Raw genomic sequence first — 26,500 nt, forward strand, 5'->3', positions numbered from 1 at the left:
AAGTAAAAAAATGTATGAAAAATTTTGTATGAAATTTTTTTAATAATTTTAATTTGTTTGTGTTACCTTCTATTTTATATTTGGTCCGAAACCAAGGTTCGAGTTTATCGTAAAAACTATCATTTTTTTCCTTTGAATAAAATAATTATGTTTACTCTATTCGGAGTTAAAAGATTAATTATTTCTGAAATTAATTCTGGTTTATAATCTAAATATAATTCTCCTCCGACTATATAATGATGAGGTTCGTACAAATGCATCGATTCTGCTAAAATTTCTACATAACTAGCAGAAGGAATTTCTGTTTTGTACCTTTAAAAAAAAAAAAAAACACAAGAATAACACAAAAATCAAAATTTATTTATTTTTTTTTTTTTTTGAAATTCCTTTAGAATTAAAATACCGAAAATTAATTTCGCAAATAGTTTTTAATTCGTTATATATATCTTCATTTGGTACATTTTTTTTTAACATGAAAATGTATGTAAAAACCAATCCGATAACCTACAAAAAAAAAAAAAAAAATAGATAAAAATTCTTTTCGACAAATGTTTCAAAAAGTGCAAGGTAAAGTTCTAACCTCATTAATATTTTTATAGCCTTCTTCTGTAAGAGTTAAAGATATGGAAAATAAAGAATAAATTGAATTGTGTTCGAATCCACTTTCATCGTTACCAGCTTCACATTGCAAAGCCCAAACCCTAAAAAGTATTAAAAACTTTTATATATATAATAAAAATAATTTGTAACATTATATATATATAAAACAAAAAAACATACTTTTTTCTTAAGTAAGATAAAAGGCTGCCTTTGCCTTCATGTCCAATCAGCCAACCAACATAGTCTAAGGGTTTACTCTTATATTTTTTTAAGTAGGAGGGGAGCACCCATGTTAGATGAACCTGATGAAAAAATTTTTTACATTTAAAATTATTATGAGCTAACTAAATGTTTCAGGCTGATAAAATTTTTTTTAATAACCTGACAAATATCTTTAACAGGTTTGACCCAAACAATTTTATTGAAATCATGTGATTCTCCGAAAGATCCAATATGAGAACTGAAGTCTTCAGGAGGTAAATTGTTACTCGGAACGTCACTAAATGATTCTCTAACAAAACTTTCTAATGTATCAAGAGACAGCCTGGCTTGGACAGCAACTGTCATTCTGTGAGCAGAATAGTGACGTTTTTGAAATTCATGAACTTTTTTATATAACAAATCATCATCTATATTAGTTCTTAATGTTGTTAAATTTCCCCAAAGAAATTTAGAAGCAGGATGATCAGGAGGAGCTAAAGATCCTAGAATTTGCTCTCGTCTTGTGCCATCAGAAGGAAGAGACATTTCAAATTCTATAAATTGTTTTATAAATAAAAAAAAAAATTAGTTCATAAATAATAATAATAATTTTTCTTTTTTTAAATAATCACATAAAATTCTTGTTATTAAAATATTTGAAAATTAAATTTTACCTGAGTGGATTACTTCTCTTTCCCTAGTCATCGCTTCAGATATCATTAAGGGTGAAATGAAAAATTGAGCAAAGCGATTCATTCCCTCTCTTAAATATTTTTCATTACATTCTAAGTAAAATGTGGTATATTCACATTCTGTAGAGCCATTGTCAGAACCTCCATGGCGCTAGAAAATTTCACATAAAGGTATTGTTATCCAAAAAAAAACAAAAACAAGAAAAATTATTGATTTAAATACTTTTATAAATTCATCGAAACCATTTTCCTGAGGGTATTTTTCACTTCCCATAAAAACCATGTGTTCTACAAAATGTGCTAATCCTGGTATATCAACAGGATCACTAAAACTTCCTACTCCTACACATAAAGCACAAGCAGCTAATTTTTCTTCAGCTTCTTTTTCATACAAATTTCCCTTTTTGTCTTCTTCCTAATTTACATATATAAAATTATTATAATTTCAATAAGGATAAAATATAAATATAAATATACATTTATAAAAAAATAAATTTTCTGAACTTTGATGCATAATTAAATTAAAATCAAAAACTACTTATGAAAATTAATAAATCTAACCTCAGAGTCATTGCTTATTGAATCATCACTGGGTTCTTCATTGGAATCTTCATTTTCACTGTCAACTGAATTTTTGTCACTTAGATTATCCAAATCAATAATTTTTTGAACATCAGACACTAAAATCACTTTCAGACCATTGTCAAGTTGCAAAAGCCTAAAATTAATAAAACCCACATTTAATGTTTATTATGGTTTATATCATTAATAAGTAATTCTTTTTACTATACCTATATTCCATCAAATCATTTTCTGATTTTATAATATCTTGAAAAGCATTAACATTGTTTTCTAATTCACTAGTCATTTTGCATCTACTTTATCATCGGTCATAACATTTGTATTTACAATGATAATTTTTTAAGTAAAGTAGCCCTCTAGAAAAAAAAAAATTAATACTAATGAGATGTAAAATTTTAAAAGAATTTTTTTTTTTTAGCAATACAGTACAGTAAATTTTTGAGACTTTTGAAACATTTTGAAAAAAATGTTAAATTTGCACGTAAAAAGGTCTCATGAATTTCTAATGGCAAAAAAAAAATAAATAAATAAAAAGAACTTTAATGTTGGCACTTTATTTCATCCACTTCTACAAGTTTTTTTTTTAAATTGGTAGCTTTGAAAATTTAACGGAAATTTTAATTGGCGTGGTAGCCGTTATAAATTAAAAACGTAGCAATTAATGTTTTTACCTTAGTTTTTTTTCCTTAAGGATTTTAATAATATTAAATGTGAGTTTACTGGTTTAAACAACACAATAATTTTTTTTTTTTTAAATAATATATTGCATTTTTATTTTAAAAATTTAATTATTTAGGTTTAATTTTTTTATGTTTGTGTACTTTGTTTCATTTCCATTTTACCATCAATACTGCAATAAAACTTGCAAGAAATTTATAAAAATAATAGAAAATTTTCATGACAGTTTTATTTTCGTTTCAGATGGGTCAATTAGTTAGTAAAATTATCAAGTCAGATTTAAAAAAAAATTCAAAGGACTCGAGTGACACAATGGTAGAAGCTCAAACCCAAACGTCTAATATTGAAGAAAATGATGACTTGCAGAAAACACCTGTTTCTGACAAATATTTGGACAGTAATGATGCCGTTTTAAACGTTGATAACCAATCACCAACGATAAAAATACTTAAAAACTTGAAACTAGATCCTAGGTCTCCTACGATAGGAATCTACAGAACACCCATTGTTATTGAAAATGTTAAAAATGATAATTTTGATTCTCCGATTAGTATTTATTCAACCAATATAAGTAGTTCTGCAGTAGATGATATAATAACTCCCATTGAAGCATCAGTAAATGTATCTGGCTTTGAAGAAAAAAATGAAAATTATGAACTTGAAAACAATCAAAATACAACACCTATTAGAAATACATCATTACAGGTTTCTAGAAAACCGAAAACCAGTGATGCTAAAAAATATTTGAAAGACATTTCTTCAAATCATGATAAATTAATAAAAATTCAAAAAGATGACTTAAATAATGACAATGTTTGTGATAAGGAAAATAAAAATTTAAAACCATTAAATCTTAAAACTAGACTGCCATTATCTAACATTACCTCATCGGGTAATTCTCCAAGACTGAAACAGTTGGGAAAAATCTCAAATCGTGGAAAAATTTTTGCTGAGGTTGGCAGTGAAAATTCTAGTCCCAAGATTAATCCTATGATAGAATGGGATACAAATAACACTGTCATCATTTAAGTAAATGCATATTTTTTATTTTTTCAAGTAAAAATTTATCAAAAGATTATTTATTTTTAAGTTTGAATAAGGTATTGGTGTTGTAAAAAAACAATTAAGAACAATTTGTATTCTTTTAAATGTAACTTATGCTTAAATTTGTATTTAAGTAAGTAGTACCTCTTATAAAAAATAACTAATGTTGTAATTTAATAAAAAAAATTTTGAAATAAATTTTTTTTTTTTTTTTTAATCTTTTAGTGTTTTATTCTTAGTGTTAACAATACAGGTAATTTTTTGCTGCACATAATAACAAAAAAAACTTTTTAATCATAATTTTGAAAAGAAATACTTATATTTCCATAAAATTATATAAAAATAATGTAATGAGCATTTTAAAAAATTTTGACAATATATTTTAATTTTAACTGCAATTGTAACTTTTAATAAAAATTATTACAAGTTTTTTATTTTATTTTATTAATAGTTTTTTTATTTTCTTTTATCAAACCTTCATAGAAACGAAAAAAAAAAAAAATTATTTAAACAATATAACCTAATACACTTACATGTTACCAAAATAAAATATTCCTGGTAATCATATAATTAATGAATAAGCATCTGTATCAATCATGTCATGTAATTCATAAGGAAACTAATATTTTCTTATTATATTTAATATAATTGGTAAAATTACAAAAATTTATAAATTCACATTAACAGATAAATTAATAAACTTAAATACGCGTTTAACTTTTTATAAAAAACCTATGAGTAATACTGCAATTTTACCCGATAAGTTAAAAAAAAAAAAAATCTTATTTAATTAATTACTCAATTTAAGAAAATAAATTTATTATAACTTCAATCATAAATACTGTTTTAACGCTTTTTAACATAAATATATAAATAATAAAGTAATTGATAAAATAAACAAACAAAAAAAAAAAACTTGAATGTTTTTATTACCTCTTTTTGTGATTATTAATTTCATTTAAATGGAGAAGAAAAACAAAAAACATTACACTGAATTTATGAATTGGCAAAAGTGAATGTGAACTGTTTAAATATTGACTAGACTATTTTAAATTTAATGAATGAAAAAAAAAAAAAATGTAAAATCAATCACAGCTCATCTTGAAAAGTATGTATATTGTGCAAATGATCACCATAATCGGTTGCTTCGCTTCCAACAAACACATCATAATGCTCGATAATTTCATCAAAAGATAAAATTCCATCTCCATTATTGTCACATTCAGTAAACAAATGATCGACTTCTTCTTCTGCAATTTCGCTGAATTAAATAAAATTAGTTGTGTTAAATATTTGATTGATTTGATAAATAGTAAAAATTATATAATCAAAGATGATGATGTTTGAAGAAAATTTATTTTCCAAAACTTACTCGTTGCTTGGAACCATCCATGAAAGAATTTCATTGGTGTTCAATCTTCCATCTTTATCTTTATCATAATCTGTATCAAATTTTGTTTTCTCTGATATTAGCCATTCTTTGTCATGTTCCTTAGCTGTTTAAATAAAATATTTAAATTTTAAATTACTGTTAAAATGTTTTATAATTTTTTTTGAGGTTTCATTTAATTTATTAATGTTTTTCGATTAAATAGATTTTTATTGTACCCTTTGCTCCGACAAATTCCTGAAAATCTAAATATCCATCTTTGTTTAAGTCTTTTTCCTCTAGTGTTTGTTTTAATATTAGGGGATGCATCTCTGGGTATTCTTCTGGATGACTAAATAATAAAAATTCTTTTTTGTCTAATGATCCATCATTGTTTTTGTCGGCAAAATCAAATAGAATTTTGTCATCTTGAATTAGCTAATTGAATATAAAATTACTTTTAACTTAAATTTTTTTCTTTAATAAAAACATAAAAAATAATTAAAAATTTTTTTTTCATACTTTTTCATCTTTATCTTGAATTTCATTATCTTTAATATCAAAAGTATCCATTAAATATTCTTGCCAAGTAACTTTACCATCTTCATTTTCATCGCTGTCTTCAAACCTGTCTTGTGATTCTTCTTCAGAAAGCATTCTAATTTTAGAAAATAATTTATTTTTTTATTTCAACTCATCGACCAATTAAAAAAAAAAAAAAAAATTTTCACATTAATTATTTACCTAAATGATCTTAATATCCATGATTTCAATTCTGGTTTTGAAATAAAATTATCATGGTTCAAATCTATTTTTTTTAAAAGAATCCCTAATCTTTTTTTCGATTCTTCCTCGGATAAGTGATCAAATTCTTCAGCATCTTTTACACTTCCTACAACAACAACAAACAAGTTTTATTTATATGTTTCTCGAGATTAAAATTATAATCAACAATTAAATAATTGGGTTTCTGGGGTTAAAAAATATATTTTTTAATGAACTCGAATCGAAATAAAAAAGCAAAATGTACCTAATGAAGGAAGCACATGCATTTATTGAAGATAATAATATTAAAAAAAAAAAAAAAAAAAGAAAATAAAAGAAAAATTTTTAAGAGGAATATTAAAGAAATAAAAATAAGTGAGGAGGACAATTTGCTGAAAATATGCCAATTAACAAGAAATAAAATTATCCTCACAATTGAACATTTTTAACATTTTACTTTAAGCTATATATATCTAATCTTAAATTTACGTAGAGTCGTAAAAATAAGCCGAGACTTTGTTTTATGTCAAAATTATCTCAATATTTTTAAATTACAATTATGTTAATTATAACAAAAAAATTTTTATTCACCCTAAAAGTTTAATATTAAATTTTAGCATTTTTAAAATTTACTTTTAAATATTTGTTTCATATATAAATAATTTTAATTGATGATATGAAATCAATGTATCAAAAAGTTTTGGTCCAGGTATCGCTAAAAAAAAAAAAATAAATAAATAAATAAATAAATATTTGAATATTAAAATAACCTACCTAAAATTGCTTCATGATCAAATTCTGAATGATGTTCTCCGTTTGCATGATGTTTCCGATCTCTTGGGCTGTAGGCACCATCTTCTTCACGTTCTCCTGAGTGTCGGACAGAATGTAAATGAGTGACCGCTGGAGTAGAGGTAGAAATTAATACAATATTTAAAAAAATTAAAACAATTAATAATGATTTTGTGAGCAAAGTTCTCATTATAAATAAATAAAAATAGGTCTAGTTTTAAAAATTATAAAATTTAAATAAAAATTCACTTTATGCCAAATACTAATAATTGTGTACATATAGTCAGTATTATAACTTAATTAAATCTCGTTATTTATAATCGAAGTCGATATATCGAAATAAACGATGCTTTAAAATGGTGGCTAAAGTTTAGTACTCCTGGAAGTAATTAAAAAAAAAATGTTATTTATAAAATTAATTGCGAAGGAAATGTAAAATATAGTTTTTATGAAAATTAAATTTTCTTTTAAATTATTAAATTTTCAGTAAGTAAGATATCAATTATTTATGTTTTAATTAATATTTTTCAAAATAGCATTAAACAAGAAATATCTTGATTATATCAAGAATAACTAATTTTGAGCATTAGATCAGTGTTTTTAAAAAAATTTATGGTTATCAGTTATTTTTATTAATTAGTTTTTAAAAAGCTGATTTTTATTTTATTAAAATGTAATGACGGATTTTTGTTTTTTTTTTTTTTCTAAATGTATTATTATACTGAAAATATCCTATATTGAATATAATTTCATAAAGTAAAATATAAAATACTAAGCAATTTTTACTGTTTTAATATCTTATAATGAATCTGAAGTAATTTTTTAATAAATAGTTTTTCTTTTGCAATTACTCTGAAAAATAAAATTAAAATTATTTTCAGTATTTATTTATACTTTTCAGAATAATGGCAATGTTGTTACAGAAGAGTGTAATCAATTTTAAGTATTCACATTATTTAATTTTAAAACTTCTAGTGTTATAGCTGTCAGAAAAAGTGAGTAGATTATTTATATGTATTGATTGTTATTTTAAATTTACTGCAATAAATTGACTATAATGATTTTATTTACAGAAATTATTTTATATTCAGTTTTATTGCAACCGCTTTGTAAATTTTAAAAATGGCTCCTCAACCAGTTCAACCAGTGCACTCTGCTTCTACTGATACTTTAACTCAAATTAATATTTATCGTCATTATGTATCAGTGTTGGCGGATACTGGAGCTAAAGAAGAATTAAAAGTAAAGGCAGCTATGGAACTTACGGATAACTTTGAAGTTATATTAACTTCTCCTCACTATCCAGCATTTTTAGAACATTCCATAAAGTTATTTCTCAAAGTTCTTCAAGAAAGTCCTCCTTTATTTGTGTCAGAATACAATTTGCAACAAGTAAGAAAACAAATATTAGAAATGATATATTTGTTACCGGCTAATGAGCAATTAAGGCCATATGTAAAACAAATATTGACATTAATGCTAAAATTGTTAGAAATTGAAAATGAGGAGAATGTATTAGTTTGCCTTAGGATAATTATTGAATTACATAAGCAATACAGGCCTCAATTTAATTCAGAAATTCAGCAATTTTTGCAGTTTGTAAAATCAATTTACAAAGATTTACCATCTCACATGAATAAAATATTTGAGCCAAAACCAATAATTAAAGTGAAAGAATTAACAGAGATTGATATTGAAAGCATGTTAGTTGACACTTATACAGTTACAGTCATTCAAACAGATAACAAAACTCCGGATGGCAGTGTAATATCTTATAATTTAATACCGAAAGGAGTGTTATCTTTAAAAGTCTTACAAGAACTACCGATTATTGTGGTTTTAATGTATCAGTTATATAAGCAAAATGTTCAGCAAGATTTAACAGATTTTATACCTTTAATAATGTCTACAATAACACTTCAGCCATCATCTCAACAACGAAATAATCCACTTTTTAATAAAGAAATATTTGTGGATTTTATGGGAGCTCAAATTAAAACTCTCTCATTTTTAGCTTACATAATTCGAGTTTTTCAAGAATTGGTGGCTCAACATTCACATTCTATGGTAAAAGGAATGTTGGGACTCCTTCAACTTTGTCCAATGGAAGTTGTACACCTCAGGAAAGAACTTTTAATTGCTGCTAGACACATTTTAGCAACTGATTTAAGATCTAAATTTGTACCTTATATGGAGCATTTATTTAATGAAGATATTTGGCTTGGTAGGGGTTGGACAACTAGAGAATCGCTAAGACCTTTAGCTTACAGTACTTTAGCTGATCTTGTTCATCATGTTCGTCAAATGCTTCAGCTCAATGATTTAGATAAAGTGATACATTTGTTTTCAAAAAATGTTCATGATGATTCTGTTCCGACTTGTATTCAAACAATGTCTTGCAAATTATTACTCAATTTGGTCGATTGCGTCAGGTGCCGCAGTGAAAACGACAACGGAAGAGGAAGAGAATTGTTAATGAGAATGCTTCAAGTTTTTGTTTTGAAATTTAAAACCATATCGAAATTACAATTACCGTTTTTAATGAATAAATGCAAGAATCAACAACAAGGTAATTCTCAATATCCAACATCTAATTCATCTCAAACTAACTCTCAATCTGGGTCGGAAGTAAAAAATGAAGATCAAAAGTTACCACTATCGGAATCTGGAGGAACGGCGGAGAAATCAAAGTTTGGTTTTCCAACATCTCAAGCTCAAAATTATTTAGTTGCCGATTGTAGAAGTCTTGTTAAAACTTTAGTTTGCGGTGTGAAAACAATAACTTGGGGAATAGCTTCTTGCAAATCAATTTCGACGGAAGGAGTCGTAGTTCCCAACAAGCAGTTTCATCCGAAAGAAACTTTGGTTTACATTAGCCTTGTAAAATGGGCCATGCAAGCGCTTGATATATATACATTAAATGTTAATCCTTCTGGTGGTACGTTTCCACATATTTCTCCGCGCGTACCATCGCCGCAGTCTGTTCGAACAAAAGAAGAGAAAGAAGTTTTAGAATATTTTGCCGGAGTTTTCTCTAGCATGGCTCCGCAAACTTTTCACGAAATATTTTCTACTACGATTGATTATTTAGTAGAAAGGATATACAGAAATTATGCTCTACAAATAGTGGGAAATTCGTTTTTAGCGAATCCTTCAACTTCTTCAATATTTGCGACAATTTTAGTGGAATACTTACTCGATAGAATGGAAGAAATGGGAAGCAATCTGGAAAAAAGTAACTTATATCTAAAATTATTTAAATTAGTTTTTGGAAGTGTTAGTTTATTTCCAACTGAGAACGAACAAATGTTAAGACCACATTTGCATCAAATCGTCAATAGATCGATGGAATTAGCAATGAGCGCCAAAGAACCTTATAATTATTTTTTGTTACTTCGAGCTTTATTTCGTTCCATTGGCGGTGGCTGTCACGATTTATTGTATCAAGAATTTTTGCCTTTACTACCGAACTTATTACAAGGACTTAATTCATTGCAAAGCGGATTGCATAAACAACACATGAAGGACTTATTTGTCGAACTTTGTTTAACAGTACCGGTACGCTTGAGCTCTTTACTGCCGTACTTACCGATGCTTATGGATCCTTTAGTGTCAGCTCTTAATGGATCTCACACTCTGATTAGTCAGGGTTTGCGAACTTTAGAACTTTGCGTCGACAACCTTCAGCCAGACTTTTTGTACGATCACATTCAACCTGTTAGAGCTGATCTTATGCAAGCTTTATGGCGAACTTTGAGAAATCCTCAAGATCAAGTTGCTCACGTAGCTTTTCGGGTGCTTGGAAAATTTGGAGGTGGAAATAGAAAAATGATGATTGAACCTCAAAAATTAGAATATAATGACGTATCAAATCAAAGACCATCAATTGTAATTTATTTTCAAGACTATGCGGATCCGATTGATTTACCAGTATCGAAAGTGATTGATACAGCCATGACTGCTCTTAAAACTAGTACAAGCGATCCGTTTTATAGAAGGCAAGCATGGGAGGTAATCAGATACTTTCTAGTGGCTTCTATTCAATTACAAGATAAAAAATCAGCACTTCAAACGTTATTTTCACATCCAAGTTTTTACGATGGTAACATTGCTTCACATCATCCGAGTCCTATTTATAAGCTTACTGATAATCACTCGCGTGACACTCATCAGGTCGCATTGACTGGAATGTTCGTCGCCGCTGCTATTAAAGAACTCAGACAGTTTGTTTTGCCCACAATGGTTGCAGTTGTGCGACATTATACTATGGTTGCCATAGGACAACAAGCTGGCCCATTTGCAATCACGGGCAGAAAATTTAAGCTTTCCGGAATGGATGCCCTTGTACTTATCGATTCTTTGGTTACAATTATGGGTCATGAAGAAAAAGAATTATGCAAACCTGGGCACTTAGCACTGGTGTTAATCTTAGAAACCGCGACGACGATTTTGGGCTCTAAAGAAAGAGCGTGTCAACTACCTTTAATGGAATATTTATCTGAAAGAATGTGTTCTTTATGTTACGAACGTGCTTGGTACGCAAAATATGGAGGATGTTTAGCCATTAAGCTTTTGTTCGAAAGAATGGCTATGAAATGGGTGTACGACCATCTATTTGTTTTTCTAAGAGCTTTATTATTTGTCATGATGGATTTAACTGGCGAAGTTTCTACTGGAGCAATCGATATGGCCAAAGCGAACTTGGAGAAATTACTAACGGTATGTGCAACGCCTATAGAAAGCAATGGCTCAAACGAAGAATTAATAAATGCCCAAAAGAAAAGTTTATACGATGTCACACACGAATTAGTACGTTTGGTAACCGGATCTAACACTTTAGTGCGCCAACAAGCAATGAATTCTTTAACATTACTTGCGAAAATCCAAAATAAAACCGTTACCGAAGTCATGGAACCTCATAGAGAAGTTTTGGCCGATATGGTACCTCCTAGAAAGCATTTATTACGTCATCACGCCGTAAATGTTCAAATCGGAATAATGGAGGGAAACACGTTTTGTACAACTCTGAACCCGAGATTATTTACAATTGATTTAAATATCATGGAACACAAAGTTTTTTTCCACGAATTGATGTCTCTTTGTGAAGCCGACGAAAATATTTTGGTGAAATATCCTTGTTACAAACCATTAACTAATTTGGTTCAACTAAGACAATGCGCACTTCGAGCTTTATCTTCTTATCATTATATTCCGAATTATCGAGAAAAAATATTTAACGTTTTGTATCGAGCTTTGGAAAAACCCGAATCTCAAAAGGTTGCTTTTGAATGCATGCAAAATTTCATCGCGGGTTCTAAAATTGACAACGAGGTTGTTCGGGGAGTCATGAGACCTTTACTTTTAACATTAGGAGATTATAGAAACTTAAATTTAAATAATACTAAGAGGTTGTATCAATTAACAAAATTATTTCCGGCTACTTTTAATGAAAAGTTTTGCGAACAACTTTTACAACATTTAAAAAAGCTACAAGAAGTAGCGGCAACAACTCTGAAAAATATATCTAAAAATGGGGAAAACGAGCAAAAAATTGCCACACTCATTAGTATATTTCATCAAATTCCGGCAGCATCGCCAAAATTTTGCGAAGGTCTCTGCCGATTAGTTTTACAAACTGAGAAGAGTTTAAGCATAGAAGCGAGTTCTCCTTTTCGGGAACCTTTGCTGAAATTTCTTTTAAAATATCCTCAAGAAACAATAAACGATTTATTTTTAAATGATAATATAAAGGATCCGCAATGGTCGAGATTTTTACAATATTTAATAAAACATAAAGAAGGAAAATCCTTTAGAGAAGTTTTACAAAACAATCCGGGAAAATTAATTAATTTAGTTACGGCCGTTTCTCAAAGGACGAACAATTGGACGACAAGTGAAAAATACGAAGTCCAGTTTCAAGGAATAAGAATAATATCATTGTTGATAAAATATGACGAACAATGGCTTTCGTGTCAACGTGAACTCGTTCAAGCATTAAAAGATCTTTGGTGTAGCGAACAGTACCACGAGCATCACCGAGAAGTGGATTCCGTTGATTTCGTTCACTGGAAAGAACCCAAACTTTTGGTTAAAATTTTATTACATTATTTTTGTCATCACCCTACCGAAGTTGATTTACTTTTTCATTTGTTGCGGGCAACTTGTGAAAGATACATTCCTGATTTTCAATTTTTGAGGGATTTTTTGGAAACGACGGTCGCTCAAAACTACACCGTCGAATGGAAACGATCTGCATTTTTCCGCTTCGTCGAAGAGTTTCAAAATCCAAACATGTCTCAAGAACTGAAATCAAAAATACTTCAGTTGGTATTGATTCCCTGTTTCGCGATTGGCTTTGAAAGAGGAGAAGGAGAAAAACTTGTGGGAAGTCCAGTGTCTCCAGATCAAGACAATCCAGATAATATTGTATCCGTATTTATAAACAAAGTGATTGATCCTGAAAACCCTTTTGGAAACACCGATGCCGTACGTATTCTTTTACTTCAGTTTTCTTGTCTCCTGGTAGAACAAGCTTCGCCTCACATACATAATGTATTGAACAAAAGACAAGGACAAAAATTAAGGCGTTTAATGACGTTTGCCTGGCCTTGCTTATTGGGTAAAAATTGCGTAGATCCTTCGACAAGGTATCACGGGCATTTGCTTCTCTCTCATATAATTGCCAAATTTGCTATTCATAAGAGAATCGTGTTGCAAGTATTTCACAGTCTTTTAAAAGCCCACGCAATGGAAGCACGAGCCGTTGTTAGACAAGCATTAGAAATTTTAACCCCTGCCATGCCACACCGAATGGAGGATGGAAACACCATGTTGACTCATTGGACTAAAAAAATTATAGTGGAAGAAGGTCACAATATGCAACAATTATTTCACATTTTGCAGCTTGTTGTGAAGCATTATAAAGTTTACTATCCCGTAAGACACCATCTATTGCAACACATGATACAATCTATTCAAAAAATGGGATTTAATCCAGCTGCAACCATCGATCAGAAAAAGCTTGCCGTCGAATTAGCAGAAGTTATAATCAAGTGGGAATTGGAAAGAATCAAAGATGAAAGTGAAGGCCAAGAAATTACGACGAACCCTTCTACGGGAGCCGTGAAAAAAACCTGTCCGGATGATAATCAAGAACAGCACAGAAAGCGACTGGCTACGGGAAACGTCACCCCGACTCATTTTGCGACGTTTGTTCCAAAAGTAGATCCCAGCAGTTCGAAACCAATAGAAAAGCATCACGCAGATGCAATTTTAAATTTTTTACTAAGATTAGCTTGTCAAGTCAATGATCAAAGTTCGGCCGTAGGGTCTCAGGGAGAATTGCTGTCTAGGAGATGCGTGGCACTTTTGAAAATGGCCATGAAACCGGATTTATGGCCTCAACCGTGGGACCTCAAACTGGCTTGGCTAGATAAAATTTTCATAAATATTGAATCTCAAAATCCAAATTACGGAAATATTTGCACGGCGCTAGAGTTGCTAACGTTTCTTTTAGGAGTTATGAAAAAAGAACAAATATTGGCGAGCATAAAACCTTTACAAAAAGGTTTAGCCGTGTGTGTTACATCTCCCAGTTCAAAAGTCATACGTTTGGTACACGCCTTTTTAGCGAAATTAATGTTAATTTTTCCTACCGAGCCCCCCGCATCAACTGTCGCATCTAAATATGAAGAACTTGAGTGTTTGTATGCTTGCATAGGAAAATTTGTTTTTGAGGGATTGGCCAATTATGAAAAAAGTCCTAGTGCGAGTCCTAGTACGCTTTTTGGGACGTTAATGATTCTAAAAGCGGCTTGCGTGAGTAATCCCGCTTATATAGATCGACTAATAACTCCTTTTATGAGAGTTTTACAAAGAATGCATAAGGAACATATTCAAGCAACTGATTCGAATCCCGTCGCTACAGAATTGTTAATTGTAAGTTTGGATTTAGTAAAAAACCGCTTGGGCGGAATGGGTAGCGACATGAGAAAAGGATTTATCGGAACCGTTTTAGTTAAACTTATCGAAGGTACAAGAGATGTTAAAGTGATGAAAGCAATTACCAAAATGTTAGACGAATGGATCAAGAACCAACCCTCCACTGCGATTAATACGCAAAACGTTCGAGAATCGAGTCCGTTTCCGGTTCTCAGGGAAAAATCAATTTTACTCGTCAAATTGATGACTTACGTAGAAAGAAATTTTCCAGATGATGCCGAATTGAACGCTCAGTTCTTGGAAATTGTCAATTACGTCTACAGGGATCCCGTTCTTAAAGAATCAGAATTGAGTACAAAATTGGAACCGGCATTTTTACAGGGTTTACGTTGCGTTCAACCACAAATCCGAGCTAAATTTTTTGAAATATTTGACAACTCAATGAAAAGAAGACTTTACGACCGGTTGCTTTACTTGGTGTGTTCTCAAAATTGGGAAGCCATCGGTCCTCATTATTGGATAAAACAATGTATAGAATTAATATTTGTCACCGCGGTACCAACGACTCAAATTCAATTGTCGTCTGCCAAATCTCTTCTACCCAGTATTACCTCCATAATTGAACTCGGTGATGCTAGTGATAAAAAAATTTACGACGTGTATGCCAGTATGAAAAGTGAACTCAGCGAGGCTACAGAAAGTCCAGAATCGCATGAAAATAATGATGATTTGGACATGGAATTTAACGGTACCAGCGGTGAAACATCCACTAAAAAGGAAGAAACTCCTCAGTCAAACAGAAAAGCCGCCCTCATGCAACTTATCGCGAGGCAATCAAAATTTTTAGACACAGTAAGAGAAATTAAAACATTTCATTTTTTATTAGCGACAGCACAGTTATGTCACATGGACACGAATTTAGCAGAACGGGTTTGGTTGGATGTTTTTCCTAGAATCTGGTCGATGTTAAGCGAACGGCAAAGAAGTACGCTGCAAAGTGAAATAGTTCCTTTTATATGTAGTGGAGCTCACGAAATACAAAAAGACTGTCAACCCAGTGCTCTAAATACATTTATAGAAGCTTTGTCAAGATGTAATCCTCCGATTCCGATTCGTCCCTCTCTTATGAAATATTTAGGAAAATCTCACAATTTATGGCATAGAATGACTCTTAATTTGGAACAATTGGCATTGGAGCAAGGAAATGTTGAAGTCATGCGTTCGCGTAATGTTGATTGTTACGATTTTGAGCCCATTTCTTCTCCTCAGCAAGAGGTTTTAGATAGTTTATCCGAAATGTATTCTTGTTTATGCGAACAAGATATGTGGGCTGGATTGTGGCAAAAACATGCGCGATATTGTCAAACGAACATAGCAATAGCATCGGAGCAACAAGGTTTTTTTGAAAACGCTCAATCAACTTATGAAATGGTCATGGCTAATTCGAGAGAAGATTTTAGTTCAACTCCAGCTCCCAGCAGTCTTAGAAGTGAATATGCATTATGGGAAAAACATTGGATTAGATGTTCAAAAGAACTCAATCAATGGGACATATTGTTGGAATACGGAAATAGCAGAGGTTCTATTAATCCGTTTTTAGTTCTTGAAAGCTCTTGGAGAATTCCAAATTGGAATCTAATGAAAGATGCTCTAATTCAAGTGGAGCAAATTTGTCCCAAAGAATTAGTTTGGAAAGTGGAACTTTACAAAGGATTTTTAAATATATGCAGTCCTGACGATGCTCAACACGGTCAAGCAAATATAGAAAAGTGTGTAGAAAAAGCAAGTGCCAGTTGCATGAGGGAATGGAGAAGATTACCTCACATAGTGTCTCACATTCATTTACCTCTTTTGCAAGCTGCTCAGCAAATTATGGAACTGCAAGAAGCAGCTCAAATTCATCAGGGTTTGACTCACAGTCGGTCGAGTGGAAGTTCTTTACACGATATGAAGGCCATCGTGAAAACTTGGAGAAATCGTTTGCCTGTTATAGCTGATGATCTGAGTCATTGGAGTGATATATTTACTTGGCGCCAGCATCACTATCAGTTCATAGCATCACATTACGATTCTCAACACGACCAATCGGTCAATCACAGCATGTTAGGCGTGCACGCGTCTGCTCAAGCAATTATTCATTTTGGTAAAATAGCAAGAAAGCATAACTTAACCGGAGTATGCCTCGGATCGTTGTCTCGCATATACACTATTCCAAGCGTACCTATAGTAGATTGCTTTCAAAAAATAAGACAACAAGTGAAATGTTATCTTCAAATGTCTACCGTATCCGGCAAAAATGAGCTTCAGCAAGGATTAGAAGTCATTGAATCAACAAATTTAAAGTATTTCACGAAGGAAATGACGGCAGAATTTTATGCTTTGAAAGGAATGCTTTTAGCTCAAATAGGGCGTTCCGATGATGCTAACAAAGCTTTTTCTGCTGCCGTACAGATGCATGACACTCTAGTAAAAGCTTGGGCTTTATGGGGAGACTATTTAGAACAAATATTTACGAATGACTTTTCCAACATCAGTTACGGCGTGCAAGCCATTACTTGTTTTTTACATGCTTGTAGACATCAAAACGAATCAAAGTCTAGAAAATATCTTGCAAAAGTTCTTTGGCTTTTAACTTACGACGACGAAGAATTTTCTTTGGTTCAAGCTCTGGACAAATACTCGGTTGGAGTTCCTCCGATTCAGTGGTTACCCTGGATACCACAATTACTAACTTGTTTAGTTAGAGAAGAAGGAAAGTTAATACTTAATTTGATCAGTCAAGTTGGCAGAATATTTCCTCAAGCAGTATATTTCCCTTTGAGAACTTTATATTTAACATTAAAAATTGAGCAGAGGGAACGTTATAAGACGGCAGAATTGGCAAACACCACGAATGCCAGCGCTCAAGAAAACACAAATAATATAGATGGCAGTAAAACAAATACCGATCAAACAAATCAGAAAACAACCGAAGGTCAACAGGCAACCACGCAAGGACAATCAACCGAAACGAATCCTATTCGTGCCACTCCTTCAATGTGGAGATGCTCCAGAATCATGCACATGCAGCGCGACGTCCATCCTACCGTTTTATCTTGCCTAGAAGGAATGGTAGATCAGATGGTTTGGTTTCGCGAAAATTGGTACGAAGAAGTATTAAGACAGTCGAAGCAAGGATTGGCAAAATGCTATGCTATTGCTTTTGAAAAGCGAGGATGCGTAGCCGAAGCTACCATTACTCCTCACACGTTAAATTTTGTTAAAAAACTGGTGTCTACGTTTGGCATTGGTATAGAAAATATAAACAGTTCCGTAAATTTCACATCGAGTTCCGCTGCATCTGAAAGTCTGGCTAGAAGAGCTCAGGTAACGATTCAAGATCCCGTTTTTCAACGTATGAAATGTCAATTTACGACAGATTTTGATTTTACATTACCTGGTGCTACGAAATTACAAAATTTAATTGAGAAATTAAAAAAATGGATTGCAGTCTTACAGACGAAAACGAAAATGCTTCCAAAATCAATTTTGATCGAAGAAAAATGTAGGTTTTTATGTAATTTTAATCAGCAAACGGCCGAAATTGAATTGCCCGGTGAATTTCTTTTGCCCAAACATTCTCATTATTTCGTTAAAATATCCCGATTCATGCCCAGAGTGGACATAGTTCAAAAGCACAACACGGCAGCCAGACGATTATACATAAGAGGTCACAACGGTAAAGTTTATCCTTACTTGGTCGTCAACGATTCTTACATCGGAGATGCAAGAAGAGAAGAAAGAGTTTTGCAACTCTTACGAATGCTCAATCATTATTTGGGTAAACAAAAAGAAACGAGCAGCAGATTCCTTCACATAACGGTACCCAGAGTGGTGGCGGTATCACCCCAAATGAGATTGGTCGAAGATAATCCTGCGTCCATTTCGTTACACGACATATATAAAGAAAATTGTGCCAAGAGAGCCATCGACCACGACGCTCCGATAGCTCGCTATTACGAAAGACTTCAAAATGTACAAACGGCCGGCGTGCAACCGGGTCATCACATCTTAAAAGAGATATTCAAAGAAGTACAAAGAAACATGGTTCCGAAACACATGCTCAAGGATTGGGCTTTGCAAACGTTTTCATCGACGACCGATTATTGGACATTTAGAAAAATGTTCATGTTGCAACTCTCACTTGCTTGTTTCGTCGAGTACATATTTCATTTGACAAGGTTAAATCCGAACATGATGTACATTCACAAGGATTCGGGTCTCGTAAACGTTTCTTATTTTAAATTTAACATTGACAACGCATCCACCGATTTGGATCCCAATCATCCGGTACCGTTTCGATTGACTCCGAATTTAACGGAATTGATAAGCACGATAGGGGTCAAGGGTCCTCTGACGGCTTGCGGAATCGCTTGCGCTCGATGTTTGGTTCAACCGAGTTTTAAAGTGAAAACGATTTTACGAGCAATTTTACGAGACGAAATGATATACAAGCAAAAAACGCAGGGAGACAGACCACAGGAAAATGTTTCTCTTCCCGCACCGGATGTTGAAGGGAAAATAATTATCGACAACGTGACGAGATCCGTGAGTTTAATATTTTCAAGGTTGAATAATTTGGCAAAATTTGAAGGTACGGAAAGTAAAATGGGAGCGTTGGTAGCCGTTAGTACGAACGAAGACAATCTTTGCAGAACGGATCCAGCTTGGCATCCTTGGTTGTAATTTATTTTGATTTAATCAATCCTCGATGGACTTTCTCCCTCCCCTCCCACTCCCCCGCTTTTTTATCAATAGTAAATAATAAAAAATTTTTATCTGATAGACCGAGATGATTTTGTCTCTCCATTTCAATATTTTTCTCTATAAACAGTGTACAGACTCTCAGGGTTAAAAAAAAAAAAAAAAAAAATTGATGATAGTTTTAAATGTGTTTTTGTTTGTTTGTTTGACATAAAATAAAACTATTTAAGACATTTATTTAACTAATTATTAGTTTTTACTCAAAATAATGTGTAAAACTTTTCTCTTTGTGACAAACAAACAATCGTATGAAATATATAATAATAAGTGAAAATGATGAATAATAATCTTAATAAAAAAATAATAATAATAATTTTTTTTTTTTTAATTTCTAATTATTATTATTATTAGTATTATAAAAAAATTTTAGTTTAAATAAATTTTTTTTAAAAAATCTATTTTTTGTGTATATTATTTTTAATTTTATTTTTTTTTTTTTTTTTTTTTTTTCATATAATTTCCTAAACCCTGAATAAAAAACTTACCCGACAAAAGTAGATTTAAATTATTATTATTATTATTATTAACGAATAATTTAAATGATTTTTTAATTTTTTGATCGGATAAAATAAAATAAAAAATATTTTTTGAAAAAAAAAAAAGAGAAGAAACGTTTTAATTTTTAAATTTATTTATTTATGAAATAGATAAAAACCAATTTTATTTTTCGTCCATTTCCTCCTCTTCCATTTCCGAGTATTCGTCCCAATCATCATCGGAACCCGTCAACGATCCTTCAGACATTTTTTCTAAATCTCCATCGTCAGATGATTCTTCCTGATAAGTAAATAAAGGTTCCATCGAACTTTCGACCGTTTCGTCTAAATTGTGACCCAATTGCTCGGTTATTAATGATAATCGTCCTTTTAATTTAAGCAAAGGAGTCAACACGGAAACTCTTGCATCGATCGACGCCAATAAAGGTTCGAATATTTCCGAGAGTTCCGAATTTGACAAAAGTATTCCAGAATGCGTACGCACGATGGAATGTAACCAATCTACGGCGCTTTTATTTGTAAAAGTTTTCCCGTGCATTAAACCGCTGAGTTCTCGTATTAGCGGAACCAAAGCTTGAACGGGTAAATGTTTTACCGTGACATCGATGACCGACGGCTCTGCTTGAATGAGAATGCTTTGCAATATGTTTTTATCTTTGCTTTGAAGGCCTTGCAACAATAATTGTGCCGTGTTATCCTTTTTCGGAGGTTCGTTCGACTGCGGATTGACGAGTGCTAAATTTTCAAGCCTTTCCTCAAGCGGTGCTTCGTTCTTTTTTTTATTTCCCCTTTTTTGAGCTAAATTTGCAGATTGATATTCCACGTCGTTGCCACTCACTGGAACTTTTGCCTTGCTGTTAAATTCATTTACAACCTTTTTCCTTTTACCCTCCCTGACGAGAACAACATTTTCCTGATCGTATTCACTTATTGTCTGAAATTTAACAAAGAAAAATTTATTAATTATTAATTTAAAGTAATAAAATAAATAAAAAAAAAAAAAATTTTTTAAAGATAATAATACTCACAATTACTTCGAAAAACAAAAATGCTAGATTACCATAGGCGACAAGTATTTTATCATTTGATATAGGATATATTGCATATATTGGAATTGGATTACTAAATTTTGATTCTTTATTATCCGATGCTAATGAAATTGTCATAACTGGTTTTAAAGGCTTGCTTAAATTCCTATTAAAAAAAAATTAATTAAATAATTATTAATTTTTTACTTATTTACATATTATATAGTAATTATTGATTATATAAAAAATTGAAAAAAATTCTTACCCGTTAAATTTGTGCCTAAATATTTGAAGGACTCCTTCTTCTGTTAGAGCGAATAATGTTGTCGGTGTTTCCATTTCAACATTTATCATTTGCATTGAAAGAGCTGCATTTTGAAGAATTAAAGATGCTATTGAATTAGATTTTTTATCCGTCGAGTTCAATGACCTAAATTAATAATAATAATAATTTAAATTAATTAATTTATTTAAAAAAAAAAAAAAAAAAGTTTTTAATTAAAAAACATTATTCGTAAACATTCGAAATACAATATTATTAATTTTTTCGATATCGATATAAAATAATAAATAAAAATTTTGAAAATTGAAGACAAATTTTTTTTTTTTTTTTTTTTACTTACCAAACACTTAAAACTCTATCACCCTTGGCAGCACTAACAAAATATCCATCCTTATTAGGCACTTCTACTAATGAAATAACTTCCGTACCATGTCCGACAAAAACTTTAGTAACTTCTTTTTTTTCCAAATCCCATAATTTAATAGTAAAACTAGCAGTTAATAAATTTTTACCATTACTTAATGCCAATATACAATGAGTGTTTTCTTTGTTTATTTTCCATTTGCTAAAATAAATGATTGGTTTACAAAAAAAAAGAAATCGCTGTGAAAAAGAGAGTCAAAATTGAAATTTTTTTATTTTACAAAAAAAGAAAATTGCATACCTTTTGATTTTGTGTTGAAATAAATCCCATTCGATAATGTGTTTGTCACTTGAACAACTGAATAAAGATGTTGTACCATTTGCCCATGATAAACTATTTACTTTTCCTGAATGTCCCTCTAATTCTGCTATCGTTGAATTTGTGGCAACATCATGCAATGAAATACTACCTAATGAAGAACCTACGGCAATTACGTCCAAACTTTCCTCAATGTTGTGTTCTACAGATTTTAATTTTTTACGTTTATGTCCACTCTAAAAAAGAAAAAAACAAAATATCAAGACCCCCCCCTCAATTAGAGCAAATAAAAATATTTATATAAAATTTATAACCAAAAATGGCTTCTCTTGTTTGTTTTAATTAACTCTTTTTTTTTTCATTTTTATTTAAAAAATCTTAAATTTTATAAATTAACTTTGGCATATAATGTTATGTATTTGTATTTATTAATAGTAAAACAAATAAATATATTTCGATTCACAAAAGAATAAAATTTTTTTAAATAAAAGCAATAAATCACAGACCACCCCAACAACGAAAAACACAAATGATAATACCGGTAGTGATTTCAATTATTATAATTTTTTTTTTTATATAAAACTTTTAAATCTATTTTACTTTTCTCGTGTTAAACTATAATTGTAAACTAATACCACGGTTTTTAAGGTAAATACGGATAAATAAATAGTAATCAAGTTTGTTTTTATTAAAGTTAAACACATGGCATCACTTACATGTTTTGTTACTTGTATCCATATTAAACACGTACAACAGGAATTAAGATGAGATGTTCTCACACATTCTTGTTTTAATATATTATTTGAAGTGTCCCATATTTTTAATTTACCGTCACTGGAGCACAAAGAATATAATGATCCAGAGTTATTGAAAGTATTAGGAAAATCCCCAATATCTCCCATTTTAACAAAACGTGCATAACATTTTCTCTAAAGTGTAGCAGTGGTGCCAACAAAAATTAATACAACATCAAATATTTATCGTAATTATTCTCCACATGTGTAAATCATGTTTTACGATTTAAATATTCAAAGACCTGATACAAATGAAGAGGATAATTTAAAATTAATTATTTCACGAGGAGTTAAATGTAATTTTTTGTACAAAACAATTACGTTAAATTTTTAGATACTTACTTTTATTAGAAGCAGTAAAAAAAAAAAAAAGAAAAAAAAAGTTGTTGGCTCTTAGATTATTTGATTTTTTGAATTCAAAATCAGAAATATATTTATATTAAAAATGTGATTTATTTTATCTTACATTACACTTTTTTTTTCCAGTTGGGTACAAAGGTTTTGCTGTAACAACAAATTTAGATGAAAGCATTTTTGAGAAAAACAAAAAAGAAAAATCAAAAAAAAGTAATTCAAATGAAACATCGAGTGTCATACCTCTTCCACTTGATTTAAAAGTTTTTAAAACATTATATCCTAATTTATATTTTTTTAATAGAATTAATATTAGAATTAGTCAAGGTTCCAATTTAAGAAAATTTACTCAATGTAAAAACCTTAAAAAGTATGAATTAGTTTCATTTCAACCGGAAAACCAAGATGTTTTAAAAGCGCTAACAGGAATACCTGCCATTAACATATTATCATTTGATCCTATAAATAAATGGGATTTTACATTTAACAGAAAACTTTATAATCAATTTGTGAATCAAAATGTTTATTTTGAATTAATGTACAGCCCTGGCATAATTGATTCTTCAGCTAGAAAAAATTTATTTACAGTTTCTCACATGTACAGAGCTGTGGGAAAATCGAAAAATATAATTGTTACTAGTGGAGCATCTGCTCCACATCATATAAGAAGTCCTTACGATGTAATTAATTTGTATCCTTTTATATAAAAATACTTACTTTTATTTATCTTATTGAAAATTTTCTTAATTAATTTATCAGTAATTTATTATTTGGTTTAAATATTCAACAATGTAAAGCATCAATATCGAAAAATTGTAATGAAATCCTATTAAAAGCCAGTAAGCTATTTATTTTTAAAACAATTTTAATATTGAAAATTTTTTAACAAAAACTTTAACAAAATATTGTCATTATATTTTTAATAATAGATTTTTGACTTTACAATTCATTTATTTTTCAGAAGGTGAAAGATTCAGCAAAGCAGCAATAGAAATGACAAAATTAGACAATCCTATGACGGAAGATATTGTTATCCAAGAATGAATATAATTTTTTAAAATGTGAAAATATAACATTTTTCATTAAAATTATATCTAAATGTAAAAAAATTTTTGTTTTTGTACAACAAATTTTAAAAATATATTATATTCCTAAATACACAATACATATTGATAAAAAATTATTTTCCTAATAAATTAATTATTTTCCTTTTTAATTTTGAGGTTAAAATTTACTCGATAAAATTTTTGTTAATTTAATATGTGAATATAACAACTTAGCTGTTACATTATAATATATTTTACATTATTTATATTTCATTATAAATATTTTAGTTGATATTAAAAAAAAAAAAAAAAACAAATAAATAGAGGCAAAACAAAAAAATAATCACTACAAAAAGGGATTTTTAAAATCATAACAAATTTTAAATAATTATTGAAAGTATGTCATAGCAAATATTAACCGTTAAGAAAAAAAAAAAATTATTTAATTTTTAACTGGATTAATTGAAATTCATCGGGAAAAAACATTAACAAAAGAAAAATTTCAAAAAAAATTTTCCAATACACCAGACATGAACTTAACCAGTGTCAAATATTCACTGAATTTTTCTATTTTAAATGAACTCCGCCATTTTGATTAAATAATTACCTTTTCCGCGTCAATTTATTACAGTTAAGCCTTTGTTTTCCTTTCATAAAAAAAAAAAAAAAAAAAAAAAAAATTTATCCGTTGAATTTATTTATTTTGAAAAAAAAAAAAAAAAAAAAAAACCCCGCAAAACTATTACTACTGAAGAAGAAGAAGAAGAAAAAAGAAAATTACTTTAATCGTTTTTTATTTTATATAAATATTTGAAAAAAAACCGTTGAATTTATCATCCTTTTCGACATTAAACAGTGAGTACCAAATAAATATTAATTACAATTAATAATGACGCCATTTAATTAATAATAAAGTTATATAAAAAATTGGTTACAACAAAAAAAAATTAAAAATATTATTTGCAATTTATTAATGGGTTAATAAATCACAAATAAATAATGTTATTTAATAATTTAAATTTATTTTTTATCAATTTTTATATATATATTGTTTTATAAAAGGTCAAAAATGATTTTCTTCCTTAAATGATTGAATCATTTAAATTTTGAATGAAAACTTATTTATAAACTTATTTTTTGGGGAAAATAAAAATTTTAACCTCCTACTCATTATAAAATACAAAATTTGAAATATTATAATTTATATTAAAAGAAAATTTTTTTATGTACATATATATATATAAATATATTTATTTATTTTTTTACCACCATTCTTAATAGAAAAAAAAAATGAAGAAGATTTTTGTCTGCAAAGTATTCATTCTTAATATTCTTAAAGATGTTAATTATTGTAATACATATTATTATTATTATTATTACTATTACTTTGACCTAATTTACATATATTTATATATTATAAATATGTTAAAAAGAGAGAGAGAGAAAAAAAACTTTTAATGTCAGTAGTTTTAATTAGTTTGTAAGAAAAATGAATTGAATTTAAAAGATAGAAAACATAAGAAAACGTGATGATGATGGACAAAGGAAGAAAAAGGAAAAAACCTTAAAGAAAAAAAAAAAAAAGAAAATTTTTTTTTTATTTCTTGGATTATATAATATAATTGGTAAATAACGGAAGTAAAAGAAATATATATAGGAAATAAAAAGAAAAGGGAATTACCGGGATAAGAGAGAGAGAGAGAGAGAAAAAAGAAAGAGAGAGAGAGAGTAAAATAATGTGTAGATGCGGATGGATGGAACTCCCGCCCAGAAATATCTCTCTCATATCATCAAGTAAAACCGTCAGCGGCCAGGGCCACTGCGGCGGCCTGCTCCGTTAGCAGTGACGTCACTTCTTTCTTCCTTTCTTTTTTTTCTTCGTTTGTCGATCCCAGCAAAGACCCAGCAGTCGCCTCAACAACGCGGTGAGCTGTCGACCGATCGACCACTCATGAGGAAGCATTGGTTGTTGTTGTTGTTGTTGTTGTTGTTGCAACCTTGAACGCGTTACTACACTTTGCGTTATCTGTTCTTAATGTGTGTTGTTGTGTAGTGTGTGGCATTATCGACTTTTATCAACATTTTTTTTTTTTTTTTTTTCTTCAGATTATTTTCTTTTTTTTTTTTTTTTTTCAATTTGCAGTTCTTCTTTTGTGTTTTCTTAGGCAAAACGCGTGAAAAGTTTTAATTTTTTTTCATGTTATTATTTATTTGTTGTTATTGTTATTATTATTATTATTATTTAACATTTGTTAAAGTTGATAAAAGAGGTTATTAGTTGGAAAAAAAAAAAAAAAAATTATCTCATCATTAACTTTTGTGATTTAAATATTTATGGATAGGTAGGTA

At 29.8% G+C, this 26,500-nt stretch overlaps 5 protein-coding genes across 5 annotated transcripts in view; 2 read left to right on the top strand and 3 right to left on the bottom strand.

The window, feature by feature from the left end:
- Phum_PHUM248990 (Nardilysin precursor, putative) overlaps positions 1 to 2,361 on the bottom strand; it is a gene marked incomplete at both ends in the record, with an annotated part of 4,811 nt that extends 2,450 nt beyond the window's left edge. Inside the window, 10 exons of the mRNA XM_002426299.1 lie at positions 67 to 130; positions 156 to 312; positions 404 to 504; positions 581 to 701; positions 781 to 902; positions 982 to 1,355; positions 1,476 to 1,644; positions 1,717 to 1,908; positions 2,055 to 2,211; positions 2,285 to 2,361. Of these exons, the coding sequence (XP_002426344.1) occupies positions 67 to 130; positions 156 to 312; positions 404 to 504; positions 581 to 701; positions 781 to 902; positions 982 to 1,355; positions 1,476 to 1,644; positions 1,717 to 1,908; positions 2,055 to 2,211; positions 2,285 to 2,361 (1,534 nt within the window). The remainder of the gene's footprint in view (positions 1 to 66; positions 131 to 155; positions 313 to 403; positions 505 to 580; positions 702 to 780; positions 903 to 981; positions 1,356 to 1,475; positions 1,645 to 1,716; positions 1,909 to 2,054; positions 2,212 to 2,284) is intronic.
- Positions 2,362 to 4,886: 2,525 nt separating this feature from the next.
- Phum_PHUM249000 (restculocalbin-2 precursor, putative) lies at positions 4,887 to 6,913 on the bottom strand (the record flags this gene model as incomplete). The annotated part of the gene is made up of 6 exons (XM_002426300.1): positions 4,887 to 5,058; positions 5,170 to 5,293; positions 5,406 to 5,604; positions 5,689 to 5,824; positions 5,911 to 6,058; positions 6,706 to 6,913. 6 exons carry the CDS (start codon positions 6,911 to 6,913, stop codon positions 4,887 to 4,889), a joined length of 987 nt encoding a protein of 328 aa, XP_002426345.1.
- A 1,064-nt stretch (positions 6,914 to 7,977) lies between these two features.
- Positions 7,978 to 19,389, top strand: Phum_PHUM249010 (transformation/transcription domain-associated protein, putative; the record flags this gene model as incomplete). Its single annotated transcript, XM_002426301.1, has 2 exons — positions 7,978 to 17,524; positions 17,660 to 19,389. The coding sequence occupies 2 exons, from the start codon at positions 7,978 to 7,980 to the stop codon at positions 19,387 to 19,389; spliced, it is 11,277 nt and encodes a 3,758-aa protein (XP_002426346.1).
- Positions 19,390 to 20,127: 738 nt separating this feature from the next.
- Phum_PHUM249020 (WD-repeat protein, putative) lies at positions 20,128 to 22,859 on the bottom strand (the record flags this gene model as incomplete). The annotated part of the gene is made up of 6 exons (XM_002426302.1): positions 20,128 to 20,898; positions 20,993 to 21,158; positions 21,258 to 21,422; positions 21,616 to 21,840; positions 21,940 to 22,193; positions 22,674 to 22,859. 6 exons carry the CDS (start codon positions 22,857 to 22,859, stop codon positions 20,128 to 20,130), a joined length of 1,767 nt encoding a protein of 588 aa, XP_002426347.1.
- A 106-nt stretch (positions 22,860 to 22,965) lies between these two features.
- Positions 22,966 to 24,096, top strand: Phum_PHUM249030 (Ribonuclease P protein subunit p30, putative; the record flags this gene model as incomplete). The annotated part of the gene is made up of 3 exons (XM_002426303.1): positions 22,966 to 23,047; positions 23,238 to 23,785; positions 24,067 to 24,096. The coding sequence occupies 3 exons, from the start codon at positions 22,966 to 22,968 to the stop codon at positions 24,094 to 24,096; spliced, it is 660 nt and encodes a 219-aa protein (XP_002426348.1).
- Positions 24,097 to 26,500: the final 2,404 nt, after the last annotated feature.

The sequence above is a fragment of the Pediculus humanus genome, genomic scaffold (assembly GCF_000006295.1).
Source record: "Pediculus humanus corporis 1103172107617 genomic scaffold, whole genome shotgun sequence".
Taxonomy (NCBI): domain Eukaryota; kingdom Metazoa; phylum Arthropoda; class Insecta; order Psocodea; family Pediculidae; genus Pediculus; species Pediculus humanus.